This window comes from Oncorhynchus clarkii, chromosome 2, assembly GCF_045791955.1.
Source record: "Oncorhynchus clarkii lewisi isolate Uvic-CL-2024 chromosome 2, UVic_Ocla_1.0, whole genome shotgun sequence".
NCBI classification, from domain to species: Eukaryota; Metazoa; Chordata; class Actinopteri; order Salmoniformes; family Salmonidae; genus Oncorhynchus; species Oncorhynchus clarkii.
Genome location: NC_092148.1, coordinates 15,761,040 through 15,787,474, shown reverse-complemented (window position 1 = coordinate 15,787,474; position 26,435 = coordinate 15,761,040). Strand labels below are relative to the sequence as shown.

The following is a 26,435-nucleotide window of genomic DNA, read 5'->3' as shown; positions in this document are numbered from 1 at the left end:
AAACTTTTGCACCTCCATCATACCAATACAAATGCACATAGTAATGAAAGTGTAGTTCCTAAGACAGACAGACGGAAGATAGTGTAACTTCAGGCTTTATTGTGTTTGACATGCTTACACTCTGTGCTGATTCCACTTTAGTATCAAACTAGGAGGAGAGAGAGAGAAAGAGATAGAGAGGAAGAGTTTGGAGGAGTGGAGGTCTGAGAGACAGGGAGGAAGAGTTTGGAGGAGTGGAGGTCTGAGAGACAAGGAGGAACGCAGCTAGTAGTGTTACATGTTGGCCTTCATGGTCTCATCGATCCAGGGGAGGAACTCACACACTTTGACATAGACTCCGGGGTATCCGGGCACGGCACAGCCCTGACCCCAGGACACCAGGCCATGAACCTCACCCAAACACACTAGACCACTGCCAGAGTCCCCCTGAGAGAGAGAGAGAGAGAGAGAAGGAGAGAGAGAGAGAGAGAGAGAGAGAGAGAGAGAGAGAGAGAGAGAGAGAGAGTGTGAGAGAGAGAGAGTGTGTGAGAGAGAGTGTGAGAGAGGTAAGAAATCAATTCAAGGTGATCCTAATATGTACCACTGTGTTTTATAAATTACTAAACGGTCTCATCAAAAAGGTGTCATATACTGTACGTACGTTGCATGCGTCTCTGCCTCCGTCCATGTATCCGGCACACACCATCCTGCGGGTGAGCATGCCAGGGTAGGCCATCTCACACTTCTCATCCTCCAGTATGGGCACATCCAGACACTGCAGACGGGCGGGCATGTTTACTGAGAAGGAAGTAAAAGGCAGGGAGATTTAGTTATTTAATATAACTTATCCGTAGTTATACCTCTTCTCCGGGTGAGGCGTGTGTTGTTAGAGTGTGTGTGGATAAAAGTACTGAGGGTATAATTAATGTTGGTAAAGTTTGTTTGGTATAGTGTGTTTGGGTGTAATTTCTGTGGTTATAGTTTTGTAAAGGTAAAGTGCAGGGGTATTTGGTCCGTCTCACCCTCCTCTCCGGTGGCGATGTTGCCCCAGCCAGAGACAGAGCAGGGGAGGCCTGCGTATGGGCAGCTGGTGGGCAGCGGGATGGGCTTTACGTAATCAGTGATTTCCACAGGGTGGAACAGCTTGATCAGCATCATGTCATAGTCCAGCGTCTGGTAGTCATAGCTACAGAGAGAAGAGAGAGAGGCCAAGGGATTTTTATTGAATCATGTAATGTGATAAAACTCCATTCAGCCTCGGTTCGGTAGTTAAAATGGCTTCCCTAAAGTGATGTGTAAGGGGTAAGTGTGGGTGTAGCTTGCCTGGGATGCCAGATTATATTTTGAGTCTTCATGAGCTGCTCAGTTCCCTCAAACACACGCAGGTTGTGCTCTCCAAGCATGATCTGCATAGCGTAGGGGCTGAGAGAGAAGGACGAAGGAGAGAAAGGGCAGAGGAGGAGGAAGAGGACAAAGGGAAAGACAGGATGATACAACTTTGATTACAGAGAAACCTCATGTCAGTTTGATTAGATTCAGTGTCACACTGCGGAAGACATAGAAGAGCCCTCCTTTTGGTCCATATTGGCCCGAAATCTGTTGTTCTGCCCCTGAGCAATGCGTTTAACCCACTGTTCCACGGGTGCCGAAGACGTGGATGTCGATTAAGGCAGCTCCCCGTACCTCTCTGATTCAGAGGGGTTGTGTTAAATGCAGAAGACACATTTCAGTTGAATGTATTCAGTTGTACAACTGACTAGGTATCCCCTTTCCCTCCCCTGCCCTCCACCCTTACTTACTTGTACCAGCAGTGAGCGACAGAGAGCACCCACTGCTCATTGATGAGCACGGCTCCGCAGAAGTGGTACCCGTAGTTGAGGGAGGCCATCCAGGGTCGGGAGTGAGGTTCACACTCCTGGCCACCGATGATCTTACCATCCTCACGGGGCACTGCCGCTGAAACACACAGAGAGAGACACCATACAGAGAGAGTGGTCACAAGAGGGGAGAGATGAGGACATTGTTGCACTCTGAATAGTATTCATCAGAATTGTTCTACCTCACATAGAAACAGCCTGTTTAGTAAAAACGTTGAAAGCTCTTATAAGCTATATGTAAGATTAATATTCCCTACGAATAGTTTGTGATATATAATTGGTAGAGTATATTAAAGTACTGTGTGTGTGTGTGTGTGTGTGTGTGTGTGTGTGTGTGTGTGTGTGTGTGTGTGTGTGTGTGTGTGTGTGTGTGTGTGTGTGTGTGTGTGTGTGTGTGTGTGTGTGTGTGTGTGTGTGTGTGTGCGTTTAATTACCAGCAGCTCCAACCAGCAGTATCAGAGTGAGCAGTCTCATGGTGTCTGTCTGTCCGGTGAACACTGGCTGATCAAAGACACCTGGACACGCGCATGGACTTTATTTATACACACCCTATCAGCCCCCCCACCCATACCTTACCTCCCCCACCCCTCACACCCTACCTTACCTCCCCTACCCCTCACACCCTACCCCTCCCCTACCCCTCACACACTATCTGCACTGCCCTCCCATGTGCTCACAACATTCACTCTACCCCACTGACCACCATAATCACCTCCCCCTCCCCTTACTCAGCCTTATCCCTAAACATACAAACATACAAGCATACAAGGGCCACAATATTTTATTTAATGCACCTGCTTACACTTCGCAACATACACGCCCTTCCGTATTTATTTGGATAGTGAAGCTAAAACTATTCTTTTGGCTCTATACTTCAGCATTTTGGATTTGAGATCACATGTTTTATATAAGCCGACAGTACAGAATGTCACCTTCAATTTGAGGGTGCTTCATACATATCTGTTTTACCATTTCGAAATGATAGTACTTTATGTATCTAGTCCTCCCATTTGAAGGTGTCAGAAGCATTGAGAGTGTTGTAGTGTGCCGTCTGAGTAGCTTAATATAAGGAATTTCATGTATAGCATTTTCTTTTACTTTGTACTTCTACTCAATTTTTTTCCACCCCTGCTAAATCAAGCTTGTGACTCTACTAACTTGTTGCATGCATTTTCAGTTTGTTTTGCTTGTGTTTCAGATTATGTTGTGCCCAGTAGAAATTAATGGTACATAATGTATTGTCATTTTGGAGTCACTTTTGTTGTTAATAAGAATATAATATGTTTCTGAACACTTCTACATTCATCTGGATGTTACCACGATAATCATGAAGGAATCTTGAATAATTATGAGTGATAAAGATACAGATGCATGAATATCATAACTCCAAGAAAATCCTAACCTCCCCTGTTATTTGTAATGGTGAGAGGTTAACATGTTTTGGGGGCATGACCTTTGTCCTTCTGTAACATCATTATTCATTCATTATTATTTATTTATTTTTTATTTAACCTTTTATTTAACCAGGTAGGCCAGTTGAGAACAAGTTCTCATTTACAACTGCGACCTGGCCAAGATAAAGCAAAGCAGTGCGACACAAACAACAACACAGAGTTACACATAAACAAACGTACAGTCAACAACACAAAATAAAAGAAAAATAGAAAAAGCTATGTACAGTGTGTGCAAATGTAGAAGAGTAGGGAGGTAGGCAATAAATACAACCTAGAGGTAAAAATAATTACAATTTAGCATTAATACAATACGGTAAGCTGCTCAGACAGCTGATGCTTAAAGTTAGAGAGGGAGATATAAGACTCCAGCTTCAGCGATTTTTGCAATTTGTTCCAGTCATTGGCAGCAGAGAACTGGAAGGAAAGGCAGCCAAAGGAAGTGTTGACATTGGGGATGACCAGTGCAATGTACCTGCTGGAGCACGTGCTAAGGGTGGGTGTTGCTATGGTGACCAGTGAGCTGAGATAAGGCGGGGCTTTACCTAGCAAAGACTGACCTGGAGCCAGTGGGTTTGGCAACGGATATGTAGTGAGGGCCAGCCAACGAGAGCATACAGGTCACGGTGGTGGGTAGTATATGGGGCTTTGGTGATAAAACGGATGGCACTGGGATAGACTAAATCCAGTTTGCTGAGTAGAGTGTTGGGGGCTATTTTGTAAATGACATCACCGAAGTCAAGGATCGGTAGGATAGTCCGTTTTACGATGTTATGTTTGGCGGCATGAGTGAAGGAGACTTTGTTGCGAAATTGGAAGCCGATTCTAGATTTAATTTTGGATTGGAGATGCTTAATATGAGTCTGGAAGGAGAGTTCACAGTCTAACCAGACAGGTTAGACTAGGTCAGAACCATCCAGAGTAGTGATGCTAGTCGGGCAGGAGGGTGTGGGCAGCAATTGGTTGAAGAGCATGCACTTAGTTTTACTAGCATTTAAATGCAGTTGGAGGCCACGAAGGAGTGTTGTATGGCGTTGAAGCTCGTTTGGAGGTTAGTTAGCACAGTGTCCAAAGAAGGGCCAGATGTATACAGAATGGTGTCGTAAGAGAATCACGAGCAGCTAGAGCGACATCATTGATATATACAGAGAAAAGAGTCGGCCTGAGAATTGAGCCCTGAGGCACCCCCATAGACACTGCCAGAGGTCCGGACAACAGGCCCTTCGATTTGAGACACTGAACTATATCTGAGAAATAGTTGGTGAATCAGGCGAGGCAGTCATAAGAATAAGAATGCGGTGAATGACAGAGTCGAAAGCTTTGGCCAGGTTGATGAAGACGGCTGCACAGTACTGTCTTTTATCAATGGCGGTTATGATATCGTTTAGGACCTTGAGCGTGGCTGAGGTGCCCCCATGACCTGCTCGGAAACCAGATTGCATAGTGGAGAAGGTACGGTGGGATTCGAAATGGTCGGTGATCTGTTTATTAACTTGGCATTCAAAGATTTTAGAAAGACAGGGCAGGAAGGTTATAGGTCTATAACAGTTTGGGTCTAAGGTATCTCCCCCTTTGAAGTGGGGGATGACCGCGGCAGCTTTCCAATCTTTGGGGATCCCAGACGATACGAAAGAGAGGTTGAATAGGCTAGTAATAGGATTATCTGTAATCAAGGTAGCATCCACATTAATGTAGAAGTGTTCGGGAACATCTTACTTACAATAAAACTGACTTGACTCCAAAATGACACAATACATTATTTACCATTTGCACAACATCATCCGAAACACAACCAAAACAAACTGCAAATGCATCCAACAAGTTTGTAGAGTCATAAGCTTGATGTAGTCATTGTGTGCTAGGAATATGGGATCAAATACTAAACTTTTGATTAAATGAAATACACTATAAGTGATGGGGTGACTAGATACAAAAAGTGCATTCATTTCTAAATGGTAAAACAGATATGTATGAAAGCACGCTAAAATAAAAGGTGAAAGTCTGTACTGTTGCCTCATACACTACATGACCAAATGTATGTGGACACCTGCTTTTGTGGCCTGCCATTTGCAGCTGAGCCATTGTTGCTCCTAGAGGTTTCAACTTCACAATAACAGCACTTCTAGCAGGGCACTAACAGCAGCTCTAGCAGGGCAGACATTTGACGAACTGACTTGTTGGAAAGGTGGCATCCTATGACGGTGCCACATTAAAGGTCACTGAGCTCTTCGGTACGGGCAATTCTACTGCAAATGTTTATACATCTGTCAGCAACAGGTGTTGCTGAGCCAAATCCACTCATTTGAAGGGGTGTCCACATACGTTTGGCCATGTAGTGTATAAAACATTTGTTCTCAAATCCAAAATGTTCGAGTATAGAACATTTTTATCTTCACTGCCCAAATAAATACGTAGGGGACTGTACACCTAACTGATGATTAACCAGTAGCTGGCAAACTGAATGTGACAGACATTTAGCCTTTTAAGTGGCATGTGGCACATAAGGACATGTACCCATGGTTGGCCATATGCAGTATCAAAAGGACCACGGCTACTTAACAGCCCTTGCTCATCCCACAATGTCTATTTACTTTCCAATGTTGCATCTTACAGAACAACCAATTATTCTGTTGAATGTACTGATTGCATAACATTTTAAATGTAAAAATCATCTTTCTGTCTGGTTCTATTCAAATTTTACTCATAGAGCCTTCCTTATCTCTGCTACTATTCTTTAGTACTCTTGGTATGCCCTTGAATATAGGCCAGGGGCTGTGAGAGAAATGGCCACCTGTGATGTTAGAACTAGTACCTGAAAAGTACAACAACCTTTTCCCCCCACTTCTTTGAGGTGTTGCAAGAGGTCTCAATGATCCTACCACTCTGACAATCTGGCCAACAGCACAACTGTTTCAACAGTAAACACTTTCTGTCCAAAGTCCCAAGGTTGAGACAGCTGCAGCTGTGACTTATTCCAATAACAGAATGTCTCAAACGCCATGATGAAATTGGCGTGAGGATCGGGTACCTGGTAGAATATAAGGGGAGTTTGTGATAAGATGAGGCATGATGGGGCAGGAGAGTTTGGGGTGGGGCATCAGGCACGAGAGACTTGGAAAGGGGGCAGGGCAGGTTGGAGGGATATCAGTTGAGATAAAGGTATAAATGTAGAGAATCGCAGAGTGCACATGTCCAGTCTGGTGAATGAAGACTTGTCTCAGCAGCACGATGATTGGCCTGATTGTACTCACACTCCTGGGGGCTGCAGGTAACAAACACACGCATAGAGACTCGCATAGAGACTCGCATAGAGACTCGCATAGAGACTCGCATAGAGACACGCATAGAGACTCGCATAGAGACTCGCATAGAGACTCGCATAGAGACACGCATAGAGGCTCGCATAGAGACTCGCATAGAGACTCGCATAGAGGCTCGCATAGAGACTCGCATAGAGACTCGCATAGAGACACGCATAGAGACACGCATAGAGACTCGCATAGAGACTCGCATAGAGACTCGCATAGAGACACGCATAGAGACTTGCATAAAGACACACAGAGAGACTCGCATAGAGACTCACATAGAGAATCGCATATCAAATCGAATCAAATCAAATTTATTTATATAGCCCTTCGTACATCAGCTGATATCTCAAAGTGCTGTACAGAAACCCAGCCTAAAACCCCAAACAGCAAGCAATGCAGGTGTAGAAGCACGAGAGACTCGCATAGAGACTCGCATAGAGACACGCATAGAGACACGTATAGAGACACGCATAGAGACACACATCTTTTACAGACAATGTGGACATCAGCTTAATGTTCTCCTTTTGCCCATCTTGTATAATATAACATTATCTCTAACCTCTGCATCTCTCTGTCTTCTGTTACCTTCTGTCATGCTTTCTGAACACTACTCCCTTTCTCCATCCTACTCTCTTTCTCCTCTGACCCTGCCTCTCCCTTCCACTCCTTCCCTCCCTCAGCGGCAGCTCCTATGGATGACAGGATCGTGGGGGGTTATGAGTGTGAGGCTCACTCCCAGCCCTGGCAAGCCTCTCTGAACATCGGCTACCACTTCTGTGGCGGCTCCCTCATTAATGACCAGTGGATCATCTCTGCCGCCCACTGCTGGATGAAGTGAGTACTGCAGGGTCACTGTCAACCATCTTTTCCCTTCACTGTGCCTCCCAAAGGCCTCTTCATGTAAAGGTTTCTATTTTTTTCTCCTCTCCCTTCTCCAATTTTCCATCTGTCTTCACTTTCTGTCTTCCTCTCTCCTTCTTTTCTTCTCTGCTTTCCTCTCTCCACTTCTTCACCTTCATCCCTTTCGGCTCTCCTTCATAAATCATGTCCTCTCTCTCTCTCTCTCCCCCTCGCTCTCTCACTCTCTCCTTCTCGCTCTCTCTCTCTCTCTCCCTCTCTCTCCCTCCCTCCAGTCCTTGGAGTCAGCTTGCTATCCTGGGTGACCACCACATCTGGGAGCACGAGGGAACGGAGCAGTACATGTCTGTGGACGCCATCTACTGGCACCAGAGCTATGACTACCAGACCCTGGACCACGACATTATGCTGTTGAAGCTGGCCCACCCTGTCACTCTCAACAAGTTTGTCAAGCCCATCGCCCTGCCCACAGCCTGCCCCAAGGCCGGGGACATGTGTGTGGTGTCTGGATGGGGAAACATCTACACTGACTCTGGTATTGATGTAGATGGGTTGTAGTATGGGATGGGGTGGAAATATGGGATGGGGTGGAAATATGGGATGGGGTGGAAATATGGGATGGGGTGGAAATATGGGATGGGGTGGAAATATGGATGGGGTGGAAATATGGGATGGGGTGGAAATATGGGATGGGGTGGAAATATGGGATGGGGTGGAAATATGGGATGGGGTGGAAATATGGGATGGGGTGGAAATATGGGATGGGGTGGAAATATGGGATGGGGTGGAAATATGGGATGGGGTGGAAATATGGTTATTGAATGTAATCAACTAAACTATAGCTCACGCTAGGTCTACATTTTGATGGGAAATCAGCAAGTCAATTTACTTGAGAGGGTAGCTACTTCTAAGAATACCACTTACTGTATATTCCCCCCTCCCCTCTCTCTCCCCCCCCAACCTTCTCTCTCTCTCTGTCTCTCTCTCTCTCCCCAACTGTGTCTCTCTCTCTCTTTCTCTGTCTCTCATCGGTCTCTCTGTCTCTCCCTCTGTCAGTGTTCAACCCATTTAACCTGCAGTGTGTGGACATCCCCATCCTGTCTAAGAAGGCCTGTGACGAGTCCTACCCTGGCCAGATTACTGATACCATGGTGTGTGCCGGATACCTGGAGGGAGGCAAGGACGCCTGTCAGGTATGGAGAATACCCCTGCAACCTCACAAACAGAACATTTCATTTGTTTGTTTATTCATTTATATATTAATTCATTATCTCTCTCTCCCCCCTCTGTTTCTCTCTCAGGGTGACTCTGGCGGTCCCCTGGTGTGTAACGGAGAGCTACATGGCATCGTGTCCTGGGGTGTTGGCTGTGCCCAGCCCAACTATCCTGGTGTCTACACCAAGGTCTGTGCCCTGCTGCCCTGGATCACTGAGATCATCACCAACTACTAGCCTTTACCCTCCACACCAGACTAGAGAGAGAGAGCGAGAGAGAAAGAGAGAGAGAGAGAGAGAGAGAGAGGGAGAGGGAGTAGGAGCTTGAGAGGGAGAAGGTGAAGGAGAGAGAGAGAGAGAAAGAGAGAGAGAGAGAGAGAGAGAGAGAGAGAAGAAGAAGAAGATGAAGTAGAGGGAGATAGAAGGCTAATGTTGTTACATGCAGGAAGACAAAGAGACATCTAGTCAATAAAATGGCATCTTTGACTTCACTAATGTATGTTTGTGTTTTTTATTACAATTCTTTGTGTCAATAAAAAAAATACACAAACAATCAATGATTTAGATAACAGGGTAGATTACTAGAATATTTAAAGTCACATCAAACAATTTAATAATTGAAAATTAGATGACACAAAGAAGCATTGCACTACACACTGCTGATAATGATGCAATGCTAATAATGATGCTATAGCTACTAACAATGATCATTTGAATAATGATGCTAACTCTACGTACAACACTAGAACTAAGTAAACAAACACAAACCTTGGGTTCGTGGCTCTATTCATATTGTCATGGTAACAAAAGTGATCAGACATGAACCGGACATTTGACTTGTGAAAATCTAAAGTAAAGCCATTGTAACCACATCCACCTTGAAGAACAGGGTGTTTTCAGTCTGACCATTTTTTGTCATTCCAGGCCTGCCGCCATTAGCACTGCTTTAGCATCCTCCACCATCTCTTTTATTCCCTCGTGCAGAAAGTGTAATGTAGTGGCAAAAGCAATCCCCATTGCACCAAAACTAAAAACAACAGTGGTCAACACAGCTTCGATAGCCTTGGCTGCCACCATGACTGCTATATGCATCATTCTAGCCACCATCTTCTCATCAACTCCCCCAGTGAAGCGAGACTTCACTGCTGAGCTCAGTTCACCGACTGGCTTGTTGACACGTTCTGAGTCTCTGGAGGGATTTCTCATCTAATCCAAAGGTTATGAAGGCTTTGTGGAAGAAGGCCTGCATAACACCAATCTCTCAGCCCACTGAGAAGCCAGGGATGGGTACGGCTGCTGTGGTGGAGGCACCAGCAGCTGCAGCAAAGGCGGTTTGGAAAAGATATTTCCTCTTCTTCTCAATCATGACTATTGAGCAAACCGAGACTGGATTAGGCAGACCTCTTGTGCTCTGAGAGGTTTTCCTCCAGAGAGTAGATTAGCTTCTGGAAATCATACTTCCCAAGCTCAAAGGTGGAGAAGAGGAAAACTTTGTTGTTCCCTACGGTCTTCAGGTTCTCCTCACAATTCTGTCTGATCTTGGAGAGCAAATCCTCCTCCCTGTAGTTCTTCTTCCATGCCTCGGCTCGGATGTCGTTGTCAATCCTCGACCGGACGAAGTAAAATATATTCTTCATATTCTGGATCTCTTTGGCCAGCATGATGTTGTTCTCTTTGAACCTCACTGTGCCGATGATGATGAAGAAGTTGTAGGTTTTTCCTCCTTCAGGTACTTCTTTGCTTTAATGTTTGGGGTGCCGGTACCAGGCAGGTCCCAGAATTTCACGTTAGGCACTGTGTGATGGCTGTATCTAATGGGCTTCATTGTGGTCTTGGTCAACTCCAGTTTCTACTGCCCCTTTGTCCAAGTAAGGCATTAACAAAGGTGGACTTTCCCGCCCTGCTCACCCTCTGTCACAGCAATGTTAAGGGTCACGTTCTCCAGCAGATCCAGGTGCTCCTTTGCTTTGGCTGCATTTTCTGTTGGGGTAAACTTGTCGTAGTTCTTCATTTCCTTGACGATGTCAAGATCCTCATATAAGTTTTCATCAGACATCTTGCTCCTGACAACCCATAATTAGCTAAATTAATAACACACAAACATCCATCACATGCGGAACTATCCATTTATGTAATATAGATGCATTGTGCAATCTTAGAGAAAAGGGTTATTTGGGGTTTTATGGATTGTTTTATGCATTGTTTTATGGATTGTTTTATGCATTGTTTTATGGATTGGCAAACTTCATGGTTCTTTGGGCGATATTTCTTTTTTTTAAACTTTTTGGATTATTTGTGTATTGTTTTGTGTTTTGTAAGGTATTACTGCACTGTTGGAGCTAGGAACAAGCATTTCGCTGCACCTGCGATAACATCTGCACATCTGTGTATGCAACCAATAAACTTTTATTTGATTTGACAAGATTAAATAACCCTTTACTAAAGAAGGTTCTATATACGTATAAACCCAGTGAAGGCAAAACATCTTGAGGTTTCTGAGAAAACCTAACATGTTGACCAGACCGGACACATGTTATTCAATTATTGCACCCACACTGCTTGCGAGTGCCAACGAGCATCTGCTGATGCCAAGGGCTAAAATAGAACTCCTTTCTATTTCTGACGCAGATCGCGCTGAAAGTCCTGCTTCTCCCATCTCCTCATTGGTTTATAGAAGCAGGTACCCACGTGCCATCTTCTCATTGGTTATACCCACGTGGGTGATTGAAAGACTAACTGTTTTGCCGGTAGTCGTGGTAATACTATGAAAGTTTAGATGCGATCGCCATATAAGTTCAAAGATGAAAAAGCCTGGAAGGAGGAGAGATGACTAGAAATGATTCGGTTGGCCGTTTTATGTGTGTCGGAGTAGAGGACCTTGTGCATATCAGGTAAAATAACAACTCAATGTTTATATCCCAGGACAAATTAGCTAGCAACAGCAAGCTAGCTAAATAGGACAAATTAGCTAGTAAGTGCAAGCTTACATTGCCATACATGTTTAATGCTTTTCAACCTTTCCCCAAATTAATGACATTGGTTCAGAGTTTGTTTTGATATTTTAACCTGCGTGTCGTGATCGCGTTTGGTGTAGGGGGACAAAATACATTTATGCACGATGGCGCACGATGGCACATGCGCGCAGCCGGTTTGGGTTCCGTGTAACACAGTCACATCTAACTCTGAAATGACAGCTAACTAGCTGCCTTTTCATTTGTTTTAGCTGTTGCATTGACATTTATATCAATATTAATGATGCTGCTGAATGGTCAGAAAAATTGCTAGCTATCTCGTCCGACACCGTTTACTCTCGATGGCTTGGTGTAGATAGTATTAGTATTTTTGCAGCATTGTTGCCGAGGTTGGAGTGGCAAAGAGCAAGGTTCATAAAAATGTATTATTTAATTCAAATACGTTTGTGAAGCAATAATCATATAATAAACCGTAGGCTAGCTAGATAAGGTTGTTTCAGGATTTGAGCACATTTTTGTAAACAGGAAAAGGTAGGCTACTTTTAGTTAGCTTCTTTACAAGCTAGCTAACTCTTACAAAAAACATGAATATTTGTTATTGAATATGCCAAATAGAGCTACAGACCACCTGACATTGGCAATTAGCTAACTGCTACTTTTAGTTCAGTATTTCAGTGTGGAGTCAGATGATGGGACTATGTTTCATGAAGCCCTTAGAAGACTGGACTGAGTGTTGCTGTTGTCTGTTGAATGCATAACACGTGATGGCTGGTTCCCCTCTCTCCACTGGGATTCTCTGCCTCTAACCCTATTACGGGGGCTGAGTCACTGGCTTACTGGCGCTCTTCCAATCGTCACTTGAGTGGGTTGAGTCACTGACGTGATCTTCCTGTCCGGGTCGGCACCCGCCTCAGGTTCATGCCATGGGGTAGATCTTTGTGGGCTATACTCAGCCTTGTCTCATGGTAGTGTTAGGGTTGTGTCAATTCAAATCTGGTATCAGGATAAGTATGACACTGAGTCAGCGATTTTATGCTATGTATTTTTTATTAGCTAAGCAATAAGTGGTAAATGCAATTTTCGTATATACGGGCTCTCTGTCACACCTCGCAGGGCAAACAGAGAACTGACTTGTTCCTGACAAAGATATTATAATATACTCTGAAGACAGAAGTAGTTCCTGCTTCCGAGCCGGAATGTCAGAGTAGAGACTGGGCGTGGTTTAGACTCACCCAGCCTATCGTTGATTGTTGGCGCAGAGCTGGTCCCATCCCCCGGGCACTCCAGCGGTCAATCATTGTAGTTGTTGTCCCATCCCCCAACTCATTGCACAGTTCCTGTCTTCATGTTATTCTGTATTTTTCCATCATGAGAAAGGCCCATGGCCCTGAAACTGTTAACAATGTCTCAAGTCAGCTTTGTTGCATAACACATATACCCACACAAGCCAACAGCAAATAATATTCCATCACATATGATATTTTAAGGGCTATAGTGTATAACACAGAACCTCACAGTAGTAGGTTGGTGGTTGAAGATATCCCTCTAGTGGTGTGGGGGCTGTGCTTTGGCAAAGTGGGTGGGGTTATATCCTGCCTTGTTGGCCCTGTCCGGGGTATCGTCGGCCAGGGCCACAGTGTCTCCCGACCGCTCCTGTCTCAGCCTCCAGTATTTATGCTGCAATAGTTTATGTGTCGAGGTGCTAGGGTCAGCCTGTTATATCTGGAGTATTTCTCGTGTCTTATTCAGTGTCCTGTGTGAATTTAAGTATGCTCCGTCTAATTCTATCTCTCTCTCTTTTCTCTCTCTCTTTCTCTCTTTCTCTCTTTCTCTCTTTCTCTCTCTTTCTCTCTTTCTCTCTTTCTCTCGGAGGACCGGAGCCCTAGGACCATGCCTCAGTATTACCTGGCCTGATGTCTCCTTGCTGTCCCCAGTCCACCTGGTCATGCTGCTGCTCCAATTTCAACTGTTCTGCCTGCGGCTATGGAACCCTGACCTGTTCACTGGACGTGTTACCTTGTCCTGGACCAGCTGTTTTGGACTCTCTCTCTATCGCACCTGCTGTCTCTAACTCTGAATGATCGGCTATGAAAAGCCAACTGACATTTACTCCTGAGTTGCTGACCTGTTGCACCCTCTACAACCACTGGGATTATTATTATCTGACCCTGCTGGTCATCTATGAACGTTTGAACATCTTGGCCATGTTCTGTTATAATCTCCACCCGGTACAGCCAGAAGAGGACTGGCCACCCCTCAGAGCCTGGTTCCTCTATAGGTTTCTTCCTAGGTTCCGGCCTTTCTAGGGAGTTTTTCCTAGCCACCGTGCTTCTATATCTGCATTGCTTTCTGTTTTGGGTTTTAGGCTGGGTTTCTGTACAGCACTTTGTGACATCAGCTGATGTAAAAAGGGCTTTATAAATACATTTGATTGATTGCTTGATTTGATGTGTCATACCCAGCCAAATAACTGCTGTAAATCTGTACTGTATAATTGTTCTAATAGTCTGTTCTGAGTTACGGACCCATCTCTACCTCAGTCTGGAGTGGTGGTTATTGCTATTTTATTAGGATCCCATTAGCTGTTGCAAAAGCTGCAGCTACTCTTCCTGGGGCCCAAAGAAAACATAAACCATGACATAATACAGAACAATAATAGATAAGAATATCTCAAGGACAGAACTGCATATATTTAAAACAAGTATATAGAAATAAAAAAGGTTCTGTACTGACAAAACACTGAGAAAACCGAGATGCCCATACTATAGGCCTATATTCAGTCACATCTATCAATTTAATTGGCATACGTATTCAAAGAAGTGGGCTTTTTGCATTTATAATTATGATTTTTTTCCCATTCTAATGTTTAAAATGTGAACAGAGAAGAAGTGAAGATAGCCCATGTGATTACAGTAGGTTACATAAGGTTTATCCACTTGCACAGCTTGCTATGCATCTCAACTAAATGTATACTGAACAAAAATATAAATGCAACATGTAAAGTGTTGGTCCCATTTTTCACAAGCAGAGATAAACGATTCTAGAAATGTTCCATACGCACAAAAAGCGTATTATTGTTTACATCCCTGTTAGTGAGCATTTCTCCTTTGCCAAGATCCACCTGACAGGTGTGGCATATCAAGAAGCTGATTAAACAGCATGATCATTACACAGGTGCACATTGTGTTGGGGACAATAAAACGTACAGTTTTGTCACACACCACAATTCCAAGTTCCATTTTTTAAGGGAGCATGCAATTGGCATGCTGACTGCAGGAATGTCCACCAGAGCTGTTGCCAGATAATTTCATGTTAATTTCTCTACCATAAGCCACCTCCAATGTCATTTTAGAGAATTTGGCAGTACATCCAACTGGCCTCACAACCACAGACAACGTGTAACCACGCCAGCCCAGGACCTCCACTTCCGACTTCTTTACCTGCGGGATCATCTGAGACCAACCACCCGGACAGCTGATGAAACGGAGGAGTATTTCTGTCTGTAATAAAGCCCTTTTGTGGCAAAAAACTAATCCTGATTGGCTGGGCCTGGCTCCCCAGTGGTGGGCCTGGCTCCCAAGTGGGTGGGCCTATGCCCTCCTAGGCCAACCCATGGCTACACACCTGCCCAGTCATGTGAAATCCATGGATTAGGGCCTAATTAATTTATTTCAATTGACTGATTTCCTTATATGAACTGTAACTCAATAAAATTGTTGAAATTGTTGCATGTTGCGTTTATATATTTGTTCAGTATAATTAGTCTTTTATTGTTTTTATTGTTTCATTCACACCTGCTCTGTTGGAGCTCAAATCTTAAGTATTTCACTGAACACTGCAACAACATCTGTGACCCTGTGCATGTGACAGTGTAGATACAATTACAAAATATCTCAAATAAAAATAGATGTCATTACTTCAATATGAACTCACATATTGTTTTTGATAGACGACTTTACATTTCCCAAGCATTCACCTGCTAGTTACTAGTACAATCAAATACTGACAATTATAAAGAGTACAGAGCAGGGGAAAAAAGATGTCACAAAGACAAATCAAAATGCTAACACATTTTTGATAACAGATGTATGTATAACATCCATTGTTTTGCACTCAACAATGCTAATGCTAATGATGATACAAATGCTAATAATAACACTATAGCTAATAATTGTGCTACAGCTAATTACGATGATAATGCTAACAACAATGCTATAGCTAACAAAATGTTAATGCTAATAATGATGCTAATTCTAATAACTAAGCTATAACTAAGTTAACAAACTCAAACCTTGGGTTCCTGACTCAGTTGTCATGGTAACAAAAGTGATTAGACATTTGACCTGTAAGGATATGTTTTTGCAGCCATTATAGCATCCATGAAGAACAAGGTGTTTTCAGTTTGATAATTTTACATCTTTCTACACCTGCCATCATGAGCATTGCTTTAGCACCCTCCACCATCTATTTTAATCCCTTGTCCAGAAGGTGTAATGTAGTGGCAAAGGCAATCCCCACTGATCCAAACCTACCAATGGCAGGTATGCTAGTCAACACAACCTCGATGGTCTTGGCTGCCACCATAGCTGTTGTACTCAGCATTCCAGCCACCACCTTCTCATCGACTCCCCCAGCGAAGCAAGACTTCATCGCTGAGCTCAGTTCACCCACTGGCTTATTGACACGTTCTGAGAGTCTCATCTCGTCCAAAGGCTATGAAGGGCCTGCAGAGGAAGGCCTGCATAAAGCCAGGGATGGGTACGGCTGCTGTGGTTGAGGTGGCAGCAGCTGCAACGCAAGGAGTTTTGAAAAGCTCCTTCCTCTTCTTTTCAATCATGACTTTGGAGCAAACCGGCAGAGACTGGATCAAGGCTAACCTCTTGTGCTCTGGGAGGTTTTTTTTTTTCGAGAGAGTCAAGCAGCTGCTGGAAATTGTACTTCCCCAGCTCAAAGGTGGAGATGAGGAAGACTTTTGGGCTCCCTATGGTCTTCAGGTTCTCCTCACAATTATGTCTGATCTTGGAGAGCAAATCTTCCTCCCTGTAGTTCTTCTTCCATGCCTCGGCTCGGATGTCATTGTCGATCTTCGACCGGACAAAGTAGAACATCTTCTTCATCTCTGAGGCCCGCATGATGTTGTTCTCTTTGAACCTCTCAGTGACGATGATGACGAAGAAGTTGTAGGTTTCAAACTTGACCTCCTTCAGGTAATTCTTTGCTTTAAAGTTTGGGGTGCCGATACCAGGCAGGTCCCAGATTTTCACGTTAGTCATGGTGGGGTGGGAGCATCTAATGGCCTTCATGGTGGTCTCCATCACTCTGGTTTCTGCTGCTCCCTCCTACCCATCCAGTCCAAGTAAGGCGTTAACGAAAGTGGACTTTCCTGACCCACTTTTCCCTGTCACAGCGATGTTAAATGTCACATTCTCTAGGAGATCCAGGTCCTCCTTGACCTTGGCTGCATTCTCTGATTGGGTAAACTTGTCATAGTTCTTAATTTCATTGATGATGTCAGGATCTTCATAGAAGTTTTGATTCAATTAAATTACCGTCTCATTTTTCTGTTGTCAACATTGCCGACCACAATACAATAGTCAAGTACAGCGGTTTTCAAACTATTTGGGGCCGGGAACCCCTTTTGTGTTAGCAAATTCACCAGGGACCCCCTCATAATCAGAACACCACTCCTTTAGAATGCAATAAAAATAGCATACAATGACTTTTACTATGAATTCTGCAATACATGGCCAGACTAAAGTTTTGGGCCCTGGGAAAGAACAGTTTAAAGGTCTACTTCTTGGCATCAGCAGAGAAAGTTTTCCAGTTTTCAAGCAAATTCTACATGTTTTGCTATAAAGCAGATTTTTGTTGCCGTTTTAAAGCACATTTCCTGCAATTCTATACATTTTGCCATGAGACAGAGAGAAAACTTAGCAGTTTTAAAGATACAATTACAGTGCATTTACAGTGCCTTGAAAAAGTATTCATACCCTTTGGAACATTTTATTGTGTTACAAAGTGGGATTAAAATGGATAGAATTTTTTTTGTCAACAATCTACCCAAAATACTATGTAATGTCAAAGTGGAAGAAAATGTTTTTTTTTTTTTTAAGATTCACAGAAATTGTATAACTATAATATAGTTGTTGCATAAGCATTCAGCTCCCTGAGTTAACAATCTAGAAGCAGCTGTGAATCTTCTTGGCTAAGTCTATAAGAGCTTTACACACCTGGACTGTGCAATATTAGCCCATTGTTATTGTCAACATTCTTCAAGCTCTGTCAAGATGTTGGGAATCATGGCTAGACAGCCATTTTCAAGTCTTGCCATATATTTTCAAGCAGATTTAAGTCAAAACTGTAAATTGGCCACTCAGAAACATTCACTGTCTTATTGGTAAACAACTCCAGTGTAGATTTGGCCTTGTGTTGTAGGTTATTGTCTTGCTGAAAGGTTAATGCTCCCCATTTGCCCATCTTGTATAATATACTGTAGCATTAACTATAACCTCTGCATCTCTCTGTCTTCTGTCACCTTCCTCCTGTCATGCTTTCTGAACACTACTCCCTCTCTCCATCCTTCTCTTAGTAAGTACTAAGGTCACATTCACTTATCTTTTCCCTCAAGCCTCTCTTCCTCCGTCAGTGCATTATATTTTCTTTCTGTTTCATCTCTCCTGTTTTCACTCACAAATCATCTCTGTCTGTGGACGCCATCTACTAGCTCCAGTGCTATGACTACCAGACCCTGGACCACAACATTATGCTGTTGAAGCTGGCCCACCCTGTCACTCTCAACAAGTTTGTCAAGCCCATCGCCCTGCCCACAGCCTGCCCCAAGGCCGGGGACATGTGTGTGGTGTCTGGATGGGGAAACATCTACACTGACTCTGGTGTGAATGCAGACTGGGTGTAAAATGGGATGCGATGAGACTGGGGGTCTGATGGGGGTCCTGAAAGTGTGGCTGTCTCTGTCAGTGTCCAACCTGTTTAAACTCCAGTGTGAGGACATCCCCTTCCTGTCTAATAAGGCCTGTGAGAAGTCCGACACTAGCCAGATGAATGACTCCTAGAGCTCTGCTACCCAACTCCAACCCGGACAGGCCATGACATAAGGCTGTTTTTTCATCAAAGCTAGGGTACAGGCAGGGCTCGCTTATCAATAAATTGATCACTAAGATTTCGAAGCTGAGTCATTTGCTCGTGCTGTGCTGCGCAATACTGTCATATCTCACTAAGATCATAACTGTAATGACACATCACTAAGATCATAACAACTTCGTCAAATATAAGACAGGAGAGATTATTTCACAGAAAATAAGAATGTAGTGTGACAGAAAGTAGCTAACAGCTAACTGCTCTCTCATGTCTCTTCATTGTGCAGAGCAGCCCAAGCGGAGCTGTTGCTTGATAGTCACAGACACAGAGCCACCATGAGCAGAGCGCATGCAGAGCATGCGACAGGGAGGAGCAGCTAATGGACTCACTAAAGGGTATATTTTTTCTGATTTCGGGCCGGGCCTCATATGCAAATCACATGTACTATGTTTTATATGTGAACTCATATGCAAATCACATGTACTATGTTTTATATGTGAACTCATATGCAAATCACATGCAGTATGTTTTATATGTGAACTCATATGCAAATCACATGCAGTATGTTTTATATGTGAACTCATATGCAAATCACATGTACTATGTTTTATATGTGAACTCATATGCAAATCACATGCAGTATGTTTTATATGTGAACTCATATGCAAATCACATGTACTATGTTTTATATGTGAACTCATATGCAAATCACATGCAGTATGTTTTATATGTGAACTCATATGCAAATCACATGCAGTATGTTTTATATGTGAACTCATATGCAAATCACATGCAGTATGTTTTATATGTGAACTCATATGCAAATCACATGCAGTATGTTTTATATGTGAACTCATATGCAAAACAAAAGTAGTATGTTTTACATGATGGTTCCACTTTACATTACAGTGCCCTTCTTACTGTGTAATTATTCCTGTAATTACAGTGTAACACGTATTATAATTACTAACCATTGTTTTCATTGTACGTACTTTGCATTGTATTTAGGGTTAGGGTTAGGGTTAGGGCTAAAGTTGGGGTTAGGCTCACTGCTGTAAGTGCATTGTAACTCACTGTAACAATTTCAATACTTAATAATTATTAGTAATTTATAATGAATAATTATTCATACTTAATACAGTGTAATTACATGAGTAATTACACAGTAATAAGGGCAATGTAATGTAAAGAATTACCTTTTGTAGTGTGTCATAGTGTGCAGTTTGGGGCCTTTTGAAAGTGGCTTTTCAAAGTTCCTTTACATCGACAAGGTACATCGACATCATTAATGTGTAAAAACTCAAAAGGATAACTCATGTTACCAATGGCACCTTCTGATCTCAAAGAGTCAAAATTCTAAACACGTTTGACTAATACTTCTTATGAATTAACTTATTCTTTCAAGTCATTACGTTAGCGATACTGTTGTGAGCGGGTACATTTTTAAGAATTATTAAGTGATTAAAACCAAATCGGTAACATAATTAAAGAAAAATCAGTAAAGGAATTACTGTAGTCTAAAAAATGCAGGTTTAACTAGGCAAGTCAGATAAGAACAAATTCTTATTTACAATGACAGCCTACACTGGCCAAATCTGGGCCAATTGTGCGCCGCCCTATGGGATTCCCAATCACGGCCGGTTGTGATACAGCCTGGATTCAAACCAGAGTGCCTGTTGTGACACATCAAGCACTGAGATGCAGTGCTTTAGACTGCTACACCACTCGGGAGCCCCAAAAAGCAGTTCCCTGACCAGGAAGCGGACCCAGGACGCGGCGGTGAGAGAGCCAAATCCTAACCACTAGGCTGGGAGCCACTTGTGGATTTGACAGCTTTAATGCAGTTGCACCTCCAACAACGCCAAAACAACCAACCACTATGCCGATGTCTGCTAAAGCGGATCTGATTGAATAGAGCTCTTAGAGTTTTTACTACATGAGTGGGTTTTTAAGTTGTTGGTGAAATGGGTTACAAGTAAGCTATTGTAAGTGTGATTACTAATTGATTATCATTGATTGGTAATGCCTGACCTGTGTCTATAAATTCCTGTCTGTCGCGTGAACTGATTGAGATGGTGGTTGCTTATAGAGATTAAAGTTACTTTTTATATCGCTCCTGTATGCTGCCTCTGTCTGATCTTAACTTTCATTATAGTTGACGTTCCAGCCTTCGAACCCCCTTAAAGGCGCCTTACACTATTGAACACATTGTCACGTTCTGACCATAGTTTTGTTATTTTATTCTTTGTTTTAGTATGGTCAGGGCGTGAGTTGGGGTGGGCAGTCTATGTTTGTTTTTCTATGTTGGTTTTTGTGTTCGGCCTAGTATGGTTCTCAATCAGAGGCAGGTGTCGTTAGTTGTCTCTGATTGAGAATCATACGTAGGTAGCCTGGGTTTCACTTTTGGTGTGTGGGTGTTTGTTTCCGTGTGAGTGTTTGGGCCACACGGTACTGTTTCGGTTTTGTATATTTCACGTTTATTATTTTGTTCCAGTGTTCAGTTGTGTTTTTGAATAAATCAATATGGACACTTACCACGCTGCGTTTTGGTCCGATCCTTACTCCTCCTCAGACGAAGAGGAGGAAATCCGTTACAGAAACACCCACCACAAGAGGACCAAGCAGCGTGGACTTGGGAGGAGATTTTGGACGGCAAGGTACCTTGGGCACAGCCAGGGGAATATCGCCGCCCTAAAGCTGAGCTGGAGGCAGCGAAAGCGGAGAGCGAAAGTATGAGGAGGCAGCACGGCAGTGCGGCTGGAAGCCCGAGAGGCAGCCCCAAAAATGTATTGGGGGGTGGCACATGGGGAGTGTGGCTAAGTCAGGTAAGAGACCTGAGCCTACTCCCCGTGCTTACCAGAGAGCGAGAGGGACCGGGCAGGCACCGTGTTATGCTGTGGAGCGCACAGTGTCCCCGGTGCGTGTGCATAGCCCGGTGCGGTACATTCCAGCTCCTCGTATCGGCCGGGCTAGAGTGGGCATCGAGCCAGGTGCCATGAAGCCGGCTCTACGCATCTGGGCTCCAGTGCGTCTCCTCGAGCCGGCGTACATGGCACCAGCCTTATGCTTGGTGTCCCCGGTTCGCCAGCACAGCCCAGTGCGGGCTATTCCACCTCACCGCACTGGCCTGGCTACGGGGAGCATTCAACCAGGTAAGGTTGGGCAGGCTCGGTGCTCAAGAGCTCCAGTGCGCCTGCATGGTCCAGTCTATCCAGTGCCACCTCCACGCACTAGCCCTCCGGTGGCAGCCCCCCGCACCAGGCTGTCTCTCTGTCTTCTCCCTACAGGTGCTCCCGCCTGTCCAGCGCTGCCAGAGCCTTCCTCCTGCCCAGCGCTGTCAGAGTCTTCCGTCTGTCCTGAGCCGCCAGAGTCTCCCGTCTGTCTTGAGCCGCCAGAGTCTCCCGTCTGTCCTGAGCCGCCAGAGTCTCCCGTCTGTCCTGAGCCGCCAGAGTCTCCCGTCTGTCCTGAGCTGCCAGAGTCTCCCCCTTCTGTCCTGAGCCGCCAGAGCCTCCCGTTTGTCCTGAGCCGCCAGAGTCTCCCGTCTGTCCTGATCCGACAGAGTCTCCCATCTGTCCTGATCCGCCAGAGTCGCCAGTCAGCCAGGAGCCGCCAGAGTTGCCAGTCAGCCAGGAGCCGCCAGAGCCGCCAGTCAGCCAGGAGCCGCCCGAGCTGCAAGTCAGCCAGGAGCCGCCAGAGCCGCCAGTCTGTCCTGATCCGCCAGAGTCTCCCATCTGTCCTGATCCGCCAGAGTCACCAGTCAGCGAGGAGCCGCCAGAGCCTCCATCAGCCAGGAGCCGCCAGAGCCGTCAGTCAGCCAGGAGCCGCCAGAGCCGCCAGCCAGTAGCCGCCAGAGCCGTCAGTCAGCCAGGAGCCGCCAGAGCCGCCAGCCAGGAGCCCCCAGAGCCGTCAGTCAGCCAGGAGCCGCCAGAGCCGTCAGTCAGCCAGGAGCCGCCAGAGCCGTCAGTCAGCCTGGAGCCGCCAGAGCCGTCAGTCAGCCTGGAGCCGCCAGAGCCGTCAGTCAGCCAGGCGATGCCAGAAACACCCTCACTCCGGAGCTGCCGGAATCTCCCGCCTGTCCGGCGCTGCCGGAGTCTCCCGCCTGTCCAGCGCTGCCGGAATCTCCCATCCATTCGGGACCCACGGCTAGGGACCCCAGTCGGAGGTCGGCGGCGAGGGTCGCCGCTCGTAAGAGGCCACGGGGGCGGTTGAGGAAGCGGACTAAAACTGTGGTGAAGTGGGGTCCACGTCCCGCGCCAGAGCGGCCACACGCCCACCCAGACCCTCCCCTATAGGTTCAGGTTTTGCGGCCGGAGTCCGCACCTTTGGGGGGGTACTGTCACGTTCTGACCATAGTTTTCTTATTTTATTATTTGTTTTAGTATGGTCAGGGCGTGAGTTGGGGTGGGCAGTCTGTTTGTTTTTCTATGTTGGTTTTTGTGTTCGGCCAAGTATGGTTCTCAATCAGAGGCAGGTATCGTCAGTTGTCTCTGATTGAGAATCATACTTAGGTAGCCTGGGTTTCACTTTTGGTGTGTGGGTGTTTGTTTCCGTGTGAGTGTTTGGGCCACATGGTACTGTTTCGGTTTTGTATATTTCACGTTTATTATTTTGTTCCAGTGTTCAGTTGTGTTTTTGAATAAATCAATATGGGCACTAACCACACTGCGTTTTGGTCCAATCCTTACTCCTCCTCAGACGAAGAGGAGGAAATCCGTTACACACATACACAACAGTATGTGTTAACAGCATACTGTAGCAGCAATTTAAAATGTGTAGACAAAAGGCACTCTTCACTGAATATAGTTCATTTTGATTCATTGGAGCATTGGAGAAAATACAAAGTTGTAACTGTTTTTATGCATCAAGTGATCACTTCTCTCTGGCATTTACACAGGCATAGCTCCATAAAACCAATTATTAATGCTGCCACATGGATTTACGGAAAATATGAACATGTCTATGACGTTTCCAATAGAAAGATGTTTATAGTGAGAAATGATTCCTCCTAACAGTTTACAAGGTTAAATGGATAGTTCACCCAAATTAAGAATCAACAAAATCCTAATGATTTGTAGAGAGTAGTCTGTGGAGCCAGAGAATCTGCAACCCAAGTTTTGTTTGATATGTTCCCACTTAGAATACATAATAGCCAAAAATAAATGGGACTGGTAGGACCCTCTTTTAACATACTCTAATTGGTCAACTGAAGATCAATACTTTCTTGATATTATCAGCATACATTGTGTATTCGGACTTATCCCTTATAGTTTATTGAAGCCTTAAAAACACCTACAGTATATGTACATTAGAAGTGCTTAAGCTGTTATAATTACAGCATTTATAAACCAACACAAATTGAGACATTCTACTTGTAATCAACTCCTTTGATGACATACAGAACATACTATTGCACTACTACATTCATGAACATGCTGCATGCATGTAAGAAGTACCTTCTACAGTATATTTATTTTTTATAGTTTTATACCTTGGGAATAGACACAGTAACTCAAATTATGTTAAATGCTTTATTTGTCATTAGTATTTCATCTCCAGTATAAAAGGTAGATGTTGAACTGCACAGGATGTTGTAGAGTTCTGGGACCATGCTGGAGGACAGAAGCTAGGATCAGACTTAGTAGGTGGCCATGGTGCTGGTCAGCCAGTCATTAAAGATGCACACCTAGAGGAAGAGAAGAAGAAGGGAGACAGTAGTGGACACACTCAATGGGAGGCAACATAAGAGCCATCAATCAATGTTTTATAGACAATGTCTTTTTCCTTCAGGAAACCAAGGGATATCACAGTGATGTATGTATTTTGATGTTTTCCTGAAACACAACAGGAAAACCGGTTTTCTGTCTTACCTTGGCGTAGACACCGGGGTTACCGGGCTCAGCACATCCGTAACCCCAGGACACAACACCCTGAAGCTCACCATTGCACACCACGGGGCCACCGGAGTCACCCTGAGAGAGACAGATAAAGAAGGGGAGAAAGATTGTGAGATCGAGAGAGAGAGTAAGGGAGAGAGAGAGAGAGAGAGAGAGAGAGAGAGAAAGAAGGGAGACAAGTGATTTGAATTGGTTATTTCATTATCAATTTCTAATCAATTGAAAAAGTACATCTAAAGTCATCAGTGGAACCACTGAATTGAGGTCAGCATGGTAAGTACCTGGCAAGAGTCCTTGCCTCCCTCCAGGTACCCAGCGCAGAACATGGCGTTGGTGATCATGCCAGGGTAGGAGTTGTTACAGTCGCTGTAGGACAGGATGGGGATGTTCAGGCACTGAAGCTTGTTCTTGTCAGCGGCTGTAAGGGGGGAGGGAGGGAGGGAGGGAGGGAGGGAGGGAGGGAGGGAGGGAGGGAGGGAGGGAGGGAGGGAGGGAGGGAGGGAGGGAGGGAGGGAGGGAGGGAGGGAGAAGGTGGAGAACGAGTTATAGTTAGATATGAGTGTTTTTAATAATAGGTCTACATTTGCTATGTCTGTAAACACACTCAGTCACCATGAAGATGACCAACTGGCACATGTAACCTTTGACCCAGGTTCTGCACTCACTGGAGCTCATGGTGTTGCCCCATCCAGAGACGGTACACATGGTGCCAGCGGGAGCACAGCTGCTGGGCAGAGCAACAGGCTGCACGTAGGTGTTGAGGGTGGCGGGCTTGCTCAGCTTGATCAGCATGATGTCATTGTCGAGTTTGTAGGCGCTGTAGTTGGGGTGACGGATCACGCGGGATGAAGAGATGAACTGCTCGCTACCCTCAGTCACCTTGATGTTGTGCTCGCCCAGACGCACCTCCACACGGCTGAAAGAGAGAGAGTTCATGTGAATGTGGAGTTCAAGTTTCGCAAGAGTTAAGCTTATCAAATTGTTGCTAGTTGTTATTGACTCAATATGTTGCTAGTAGTTCACTTGGGAGTGTACTTACGACTCATAGCAGTGAGCAGCAGACACAACCCAGTTCTCATTGACCAAGGAGCCACCACAGAAGTGGTACCCAGAGTTCAGAGACACCTGGTGGGGCTGGGAGTGGGCCTTGCACTCATACCCTCCAACGATCTTGTCGTCCTCCGTGGCGACTGTAAACAGAGAGCAGGCACATTCTTAGCGATATTACCTCAGCTTTTGAGATGGAAAAGCATAGCACTATGATAAAACAACAACAACATATTTCTTAATAACGTAAAAAAAAACATTTGTGATGTTAGTGTCATTACACAGTCCTGTTCTTTTTCTATGGTCATTATTATACTCACAAGCGGCTCCAATGAGCAGAACGAAGACCAGAGAAATCATGGTTGCTGTATGATCCTGTCGATGAAAGGGGTTAATCTGCACCCCTGATATATATGCAGAATTGGGTGTGCCGCCCCGTTTAATGGAACTGTTTGATTGGTCAAGAGAAATCCAATCAGAAGCAAAAGGTGCACTGCCAAGGTCAGCATTATGACAAAGCATTTTCCATTATGGTGTGGCATGAAGTTGACCCTGAAGGCAGCAGAAAGCTAAATATATGTTTTCATTAGTCTCAGTACTTTTAAGTGCAGGTTCTTGCCATCTGGATTTGATGGAATTTCTTACAGCAGACAGTGATAAATGCACAGTGCACTACAACTGCCAGTTTGAGATGGCCAGTATTCTCTGCAGTTCTAACTGTATCTTGACCTCAACAT

General features: G+C 44.7%; 2 protein-coding genes across 2 annotated transcripts; one reads left to right on the top strand and one right to left on the bottom strand.

The window, feature by feature from the left end:
* Positions 1-79: 79 nt before the first annotated feature.
* Positions 80-26,068, bottom strand: LOC139419248 (uncharacterized). Its single transcript, XM_071169211.1, has 17 exons — positions 26,019-26,068; positions 25,691-25,841; positions 25,317-25,567; positions 24,933-25,069; positions 24,625-24,726; positions 24,398-24,440; positions 22,806-22,981; positions 16,598-16,998; positions 10,596-10,750; positions 10,089-10,371; positions 6,559-6,569; positions 2,291-2,371; positions 1,779-1,935; positions 1,303-1,401; positions 1,002-1,165; positions 641-777; positions 80-426 (listed from the first exon to the last, which is right to left on the bottom strand). The coding sequence occupies exons 1-17, from the start codon at positions 26,056-26,058 to the stop codon at positions 274-276; spliced, it is 2,541 nt and encodes an 846-aa protein (XP_071025312.1). The 5' UTR covers positions 26,059-26,068; the 3' UTR covers positions 80-273.
* Positions 6,427-9,115, top strand: LOC139422713 (trypsin-2-like). The gene is made up of 6 exons (XM_071173994.1): positions 6,427-6,575; positions 7,296-7,449; positions 7,749-8,008; positions 8,530-8,666; positions 8,775-8,991; positions 9,083-9,115. Exons 1-5 carry the CDS (start codon positions 6,512-6,514, stop codon positions 8,922-8,924), a joined length of 765 nt encoding a protein of 254 aa, XP_071030095.1. The 5' UTR covers positions 6,427-6,511; the 3' UTR covers positions 8,925-8,991; positions 9,083-9,115.
* Positions 26,069-26,435: the final 367 nt, after the last annotated feature.